The sequence below is a fragment of the Hippocampus bargibanti genome, linkage group LG10 (assembly GCF_051943395.1).
Source record: "Hippocampus bargibanti isolate YZ-2025 linkage group LG10, ASM5194339v1, whole genome shotgun sequence".
In the NCBI taxonomy this organism is placed as follows: domain Eukaryota; kingdom Metazoa; phylum Chordata; class Actinopteri; order Syngnathiformes; family Syngnathidae; genus Hippocampus; species Hippocampus bargibanti.
In genome coordinates, this window is record NC_142743.1 from 5587609 (window position 1) to 5595411 (window position 7803).

General features: G+C 39.1%; 1 protein-coding gene across 1 annotated transcript; it reads right to left on the reverse strand.

Annotated features, from left to right (window-relative positions):
* LOC148892206 (nicotinate-nucleotide pyrophosphorylase [carboxylating]-like) lies at positions 1 to 7462 on the reverse strand. Its single transcript, XM_089006261.1, has 5 exons — positions 7349 to 7462; positions 5900 to 6153; positions 2689 to 2999; positions 1524 to 1655; positions 1 to 1447 (listed from the first exon to the last, which is right to left on the reverse strand). The coding sequence occupies exons 2-5, from the start codon at positions 6150 to 6152 to the stop codon at positions 1256 to 1258; spliced, it is 888 nt and encodes a 295-aa protein (XP_088862387.1). The 5' UTR covers position 6153; positions 7349 to 7462; the 3' UTR covers positions 1 to 1255.
* Positions 7463 to 7803: the final 341 nt, after the last annotated feature.

The window sequence follows — 7803 nt, forward strand, 5'->3', positions numbered from 1 at the left end:
TCTCTCTCCTCTCCATACCTCCTCCTTGGCTGACACCGCGATGTCTCCGCTCTCTTCAAGACGAAACCAACTTTCTGTTCAACACCTGGTGATTCCTGGTGGTTCCTGATGATTCAACCATCCTCTGCCATCAACGCCCGTAGAAGCAATGAATCAAGGACGAACGATCAAAATAAACCCATTAACAACTGCCCTCACCACCTTGCAAACCGTGACAGTAGCATTAGAATTGGCCAAGTCAAATAGATGACTTGATGACAATTGGCTTTGGGATTCTAGTAAGAGTGAAGCAAGGTCCAATGATGCAGTAGTGGAAGGAATGTGAAGTTATTCAAATTTTCTTAATTCGAAAGTTGTGTAAGTCGACACACGTTTTCCATGTAAATGCTCTAATCCGTTCCAAGCCCTCCAAAATTCTGACATCGTTTTCTCAAGCATAAAAATGCAAACAACAATAAATATACATTACAATTATAATATTGTACATTAAATGAGCGATTTGCAAAATGTTAAAAAAGAAAGAATAAAGAATAAAAATGATGGTCATTTAACTTTATACTGCATCGTCATCATGTTTTCTCTGAGGAGTAGTTTTGTAAACTACATTTTCTTTCGCCAGTTTTTAACAATCCTTTGAAAATGTCGAAGGCAAACATTCGCCTAGTGAGCGATGACTGGTGAACATTTTTCTGGGGTGATTCACATTTACGGAAAACAAACAGAACGCCTCATCGCATGAAACGCAGAGAACGCTGCCTCAACACCTCATTTATCAATCTCCACACACAGACACCTGCTGTTTCATAATTGGAAACTTACACTTGAAGAGACGTTCATAAGTAGAGGTACAACTGTAGACTGAGGAGACAACAATTAAGGTACTGTACATTTGGACAAGACACAAATAGGAGGGAGCTGATTGGTTGACACAAATACTATGATGAGAACTAAAACCTAAAGGCTTAAAAAATGGTACACAAGTAAACAAGATAAAACATGAAACAAAAACAAATGTGATCCAAACAATAAAACCAGGATTATGTAGTTCAGCACACATCTGTTTCCAGTTAAAGCTTCTCTGATTAACCTGACAAAAAATGTTGGCTTTACAAAGTAGGCTTTTGTTTTTCCTGGCATAATACGGTCCCCTATAATTTTTTATCTGTGACCTAACTTTCCTGTAAGTACAAAGGTTAAAATTAGATTTTTGTGAGTGTACAATACATATTGGCGCTGATCCTTCATAGTGGTCTGACTAAGAAACGGCCTTTTTAACTTTTAATGAGAAATCCACAACCGGGCACCCTTGTGTTATACAGCCCAGGGAGATGACGTCCACACATGGCGAGAAATACTCTGCTAGGTTTTCTGGTGTCACTCCTCCACTGGCTTCTATCAGCAGAGCTTTGAATTCTTGCTTCAAAGCACCAGCTGCAACATGGAGCGCCTGTAGTATATTATATTGTCTGATGTTGATCTTTGCAAGGAAAATATTACAAGTAGTGTAATGATATTTTGTGTACCTGTGGCTGGAAATGATCAAGCATAACAATGTCTGCTCCTGCCGTGGCTGCTTCCAAAGCTTCTTCTAAGGAGCCACACTCCACTTCAATCTTACTGCTGAATCCACATATTGACCTGGCAGCTTTCACAGCCTGGAGAGGAATAAAAATCACAGATTGATTGATTGATTTTTATTCAATCTCTGTCAGTCCATAAAAAGTCACAACCGATTTTTACAGAAAAACAAAGCCAACAGAAAAGGCGTATGGTGAGGTCGCATCTTCTCGAGCCGCTGCCCTTTTTTCAAAGCAAATTCAGTCAATATAAGAGTAAGCAGAGGAAAACGTTAAAATACAGTCAATTAAAATGGATTTCAATTGGATTATTTCAAATATTGTCACCTTCTTGAAATTATGATTGGATTGGATTTGCCTTTATTAGTCTCACAGTGGAGAAATTTACATTTCAATGATCAATGTCATATTTTGACCCAAAAAATTAAATTGTAAACATTTCATGATGCTGGCTATCAGCTACATCCTTCAGTTCCAGCTAAATAATTCACTGCCATTCCCGAGTTTATTGAAGTTGAAAAGCATGATGTGGAGCACCATTACAGAATTTGTTCGGGTTTTGGTTTTTCTTGCAGGGGGGTGCGGATCAAACTCCGGTCAGACCTCTGGCAATGTTTTTCCCTCCCATGAAGGGGCAGCATTTGCTTTTTTTACCACCGCCCCCACTTCTACTGCAGATAACTAGAACCAAATAAGCTTGACATAAACCTTTTTTTTCTCAGGAAAGAAGAGAGTGGAAGGTTTCTTACGCTGCATCGAATGTTTATGTAGTCCGAAAACTCAATATTCTATTTGAATGAAGATGACAAAAACCCTGGCACTGGAGTGAACACATTTTTGCACATCGTCCGGCAGTGAATGAATTAAGAGTGGTGAGAGATTTAGAACAAGTCAACCTCTACTTTGAGGAAAATCATCAATTGCTGAAGGCGACCAGTCTCGGGGACAGTGCGCCTTTCACCCTGAAGTAAGCTGAGAATGGCTCCGTCCCCTACGACAATGTTTAGAGTCAGGGGCCATGGGGATTGTATTAAGATTTCACTTACACTGTCTGAAATATTAGGGGCAAAGTGGGACCATTAAAGGGTCATCAGTAATGAAGCATACGCACCTCTGTGATGTTCCCTGAAGCCCAAACATGGTTGTCCTTCAGCATTACCATTCCACTCAAATCCTGCCTGTGCATGGACACATCACCCACCAGCATAGCATATTTCTCCACCAGGCGGAAGCCCGGTGTGGTTTTACGTGTGCCTGCCACTTCTCCATGCCATCCTACATCTCTTGCCATTTTCCGGAGTTGAAAACATCGAGTGGCGATCCCCGAGGCCCGGGAAAGACAATTTAGAGCTGGCCTTTCACCCAGGAGTAGGCATCTGGCTGGGCCTCGCACCACAGCAATAAGTGTGACAGGATCTGCGCCTGTGGTCCAAAATTAGTATTTTACAGTTAGATCCCCAAGTATTTTTAAGATAATGATCACAGTTTTTTACTTGCCATTACATATATGCATGCATATATGTGGTGATAATAATAATAATAATAATAATAATAATAATAATAATAATAATAATAATAATAATAATAATAATAATAGATTTCATTTTTAAGCGGCTTTCAAAACTCTCAAGGACACTTTACAGTCACAGGATATTTTTTCTGCGGAGTGTCTTCTTTTCTTTTCAGCTTTTCCCTTCAGGGTTCGCCAGAGGGAATCAGTGTCTTCCATCTAACCCTGTTTTGTACATCCTCTTCTCTCACAGCAACTACCTTCATGTCCTATTTCACAACAACCATAAACCTCCTCTTTGGTCCTCCTCTTGGTCTCTCATAGTGAATAGACAGAATAGAAGTTATCATATTTAAAAGTTTCATGCTGTTGTATGCTGAATTGGCACACACAAGGCCCACAATGGAAGAACAGAAAATCTGGGGTCAATCTGAGGTGAACAGACACAGCCTGTTAAAATGTCACCCTTGGGTAACAAATCTAGCCTTGGTAAACTCCTTCACAGGAAGAGCTCGTTAGCCAGGTTACAAATCTATCAGTTCATGGAAAGACAACCATTAAATTGTCTATGTTCTCTTGGTTTATGGATGTTGGTGCTTGCACCACGGGACGTCCAGGGACGTGGTATTCACATCAAGTAGAGTGTGTTTCACTAATGTATCACTTCAATTTACATATACTCTGAATAAATAGCTTGGCACAGGGCTGCAGAGGTTGGGCGTCGGTCGAAGAAGGGCACACGATATGGCGTCATGAAAACTACGTCCCCTGCCCACAGTAAAAGACAATCTTCTGTGTTTGAGCCTTTGTTCACAGTGTCCGAGCACATATATCTCTGACAGTCTCCTTACATACAGTATATATAACTGTCAAGGGAAAGCATACTGACCACGTCATTCAAACATTGGATCAGCCTATATTTTTAAAATGAGTTTTATTCAACTCCTCAAACCAAATCTTCTCTTTCAATTGCAAATGAACTGCAGTGAGTACCAATGTCAAATAACGACAGAACATGATCCTCCTGTGAGTGCAAAGCCTTTGGTCTGGGAGGTCAAAGTTCTGCCTTCTCCCCCTTGTCCATCCAATCATACAGCAATCGTGTTTTTGTTGTTGTTTTTTGCAAGGAACTGGCAACAGGTCATAAAGCTGTTATTTATGACAAGGAAAAGTATGTCTTTGTGCATTAGTAATATATGTATATATGTGTATTAATGTGTGATTTCAATAAAATGTCAGAATTTATTATTTAAAATAACTTTGTGATAATACTCACCATTAATATGAATGGTTTTCTGTTCCTCATGATTGGTAAAAATCCAGCCAAACTATCGGAATGAATATGCAAAGTTACTGCTCGCCAGCCTGCACACTGCTCATTAGCTTGCACGCTTGCTTTCTTCTGTCTCTCGCAGAGTATACTGATGCTAACGTTAACATGGTGCTTGTGCCACTGACATTAGACGGTTTCATCAAAGATATTATTTCATTGCAAATTCGAATCACGGGAGAACCTTTTCTCTCGACAAAGGCGACTCCTTCGGTCCATTCAACCTGAAGTGTACGATACTCGTCTTCTTTTTTTACTCATCCGCTTATTCGAAAGGTGGCGTTTACCTGTTTCGACATCAACGGCACCTAAGTCAATATCATTCAAACAAATTGTGCTTTCAGCCAACTTCAGCCTAAACAGGAAATGAACAACGAAAAAGCGAGAATTTCTATTTAGTTATCTGCGAGCCAGATGCAATCATCAAAAGAGTAGGTTCCGACGCCTGATTTAGAGTGTTCTATAAAGTCTCCGTGGGGTACAAGTACCCCCCAATTTAGAATCACTGTTATATGATTTTTAAATAAGTCAGAAGTGGATCATATCCTCAGAACAGAGGGCCGCCGACCTTGGAATACACTGCATGATCTGAGTTGTTCTTGAAGGAAATAAATACATTTATTTAGCCATATTAAACATTGCTCAAGATAAACATTAGAATAGTAAATTTAATCAGTATAAATATTGCTTTGCTTGTAATAGATAGATAACACAACAAAGATGTCGTGTTTGGTTGGAGACGTGTTACAGGTAATAGGAGATAAAAGGGGAGCTGGCTCTCACACACAAAGGAAGTGTGACACCCCAACTTGGCCAAACGTTGCATAACAGAGATGAAAGGAAGTGACCAAACACTGACTCTGCAGGACGTAATTTATGATATCCCTTCCACCTGGAGGTGGGAGTAAACACCCTGGGAACGATGGCGTGGACCAAATGCCAGGAGGGACCAAATGGGGGGCTTAATTTCTTTGGGCCAAATTTGAATATGCATGTAGTACACCTTTAAATCTGGGATCCTTCGTCTCAGTCTTTGTCTTTTTGTCTCTCTGTCAGAGATATTTGATCGGACACTGTGGACAAAGGCTCGAACACAGGAAGATCCACTGTGTCCGATATCTCTGACACCCTCTTATTGATTATGAAGGCACGCGAATATTTTCTGTGTCAGGGAGCTGAGACCCAGAATTCTGTATTAGATCAAATTGTTAGAAATAAATTGTCTGTGAGTAACTTGCCGGCTATTTTTGTCATCCCTCGCACAACAAACACGCCAATTGTTATGTTACAATGTTGCGCAATAAGGTAAATATTTAATTACATTTAGAATCGTTGAAATGTAAAGGTAACCGTTAATGCTAATATTAGCTTGTAATATTCTAACCTAACATTCTGCATGTGTCTTCTTATCTTCAAAGATTGTGGATGAAAATACTTTTGGAGCTCATTTTTTTTCAGATAATCTGAAAATTCAATACTGACCAATTTCATTTCCGTCCTGGTAAATCCAGTCCACGTTACAGCCGACCTCAGCGAATACCGCTGTAAAGAAGGGACTTCCTGCCAAGACACTGTGTGGGCTTTTACACCACAGCTTGGCCTCCATCTCCTGTGACCCCACACACACTCCTGCAGGATCAAAGTTTGGTGTGTCCTCGGCAAGCCATGCCTTCGCCAGCTGCCTCACAGCATGAGGTGGGATCGAGTGGGCGGGTGTGTGTTTGGAGGGCACCATTCTGTAATCATTCAGGAAACAAATTAAATGAGAAGTTGGCCCATTGACACTGAAGCAGAAATTGTGGTAAATAATTCAAATATCTCAAATGTTTGATTTCACTGGGTCAAACAATCTGTGTAGAAAATTGTAAATTATTTGTTTTTGGATTTTTCCCCCCATCAGAAAACACTAAGTGTTTGATGCAATCAGACCTATTGCATTAACACTGAAATAGAAGGAGTTGATAAATTATCACAAAAACATTGGTACAATCTGTTAACTGAACATGGGAAAATGGCTATTTCAGAATCAAAATTAGAAAGCCTTTAATAGTCCCACAATGGGGAAATTTGCAATCCACAGCAGCAATTGAAAGAGGGGTGGGAGGGGGGGGGGGGGTGAAAAGATAAAAAACACAGTGCAAATATCAGAATATAAGAATATAAGAAAAGCATATTGATGTATGCAACTGTATTGCATCATCATTATAAGGTGGATGTGCTATTTACAGTACAAGAGTAGTTTCTTTTCAAATGTTTTCACATTCATAGTTTTTTGCAATTGATAATACATAATGATATCACCCATGACAACAACACGTCTGGGTTCGTGCATTACTGTTGTCAAGAGGAGTCCTACGACCTGGCATCCACATGTGTGGACATTACATTTTTGCTTGTCAAGACGACAATGTTAAATTGTGGACTACAATGGATGTCCTCATATGTGGATATCGTTTTTCTCAAAAACTACATCAGGATATTTTTTTGTTTTTACACTCATCAAGTCCTAACTAGCCTAAATATCAAAGAGAAAATAGAGAGAAAAATGCATGACTTGCAAGAGTTTGAGTCTTAGGAGGTGAATAAAAAAATGATCATATCTCTCCACAAAAAAATTAGTACAACTCCGTGTACAATGCTTTTTTGTTTGTTGGTTACTTCTCTAATTTCCCCTCATGGCAGACTGTCCGGTGCTCATTTTCCATGTCTTTTTTGACCACTATTACTAAAACAAATGTATGTCTTTGCTTTGCAAAGACATACATTTGAAGTTGAAGTTGCCAACAGTTGAAAACTGTTGGCAAGTGTTTAGTTTGTTTTGTATGCAACTTTGTGCATTTGTATAATATATCATGACACTGTATCCAGGTATAGTTATTAAATGTATTAATATTATTATGATGAACCTCATTAAAATAATCATGTACTCACCTGAATGCTTGCAACGCTAAAATGTAAGTCTCAATGCAACACAAATAAATTCCACTGGGAAACTAACATTCTTGTGTGAATCGGCTTTTCCTGTCGTTGACTGACTGTTTCTACCACAGAGCACTTGAAGTGGAATTTGACCCTTAGTGCATGTTGGAATGTCTATGAGCAGCAAAGACCAAGTGTTAGCACTGTAAACATATTGATTGTGATTCTTAAGAGGGCTTGATAGTGAATGAACTATTCAGGGCAATGTGTTGGAGAATCAATGTTGCCAATCAAGAATAATGCATTTTTAAAAAGGTGTTTTTCTTTGCACTCAAGGACACAATAAAACATGTTACGTTACTTTCGATAAAACATTAAAATGTGAATATTAAAGAAAAATAACAACTAAAACTTTTCATTTCAATGAACAGCAGAATAGAGAAGGACAAAATGACATTACGTTGAGT

What these genes read in the sequence shown, in the direction of transcription:
- LOC148892206 (XM_089006261.1), bottom strand. Translation starts at nt 6,152, where the DNA reads ATGGTGCCCTCCAAACACACACCCGCCCACTCGATCCCACCTCATGCT. An exon ending in CCAGGACGGAAATGAAATTG is followed by an intron (nt 3,000 to 5,899) that starts GTCAGTATTGAA and finishes TTTGGACCACAG; the next exon opens with GCGCAGATCCTGTCACACTT. An exon ending in TTGATCATTTCCAGCCACAG is followed by an intron (nt 1,448 to 1,523) that starts GTACACAAAATA and finishes AATATACTACAG; the next exon opens with GCGCTCCATGTTGCAGCTGG.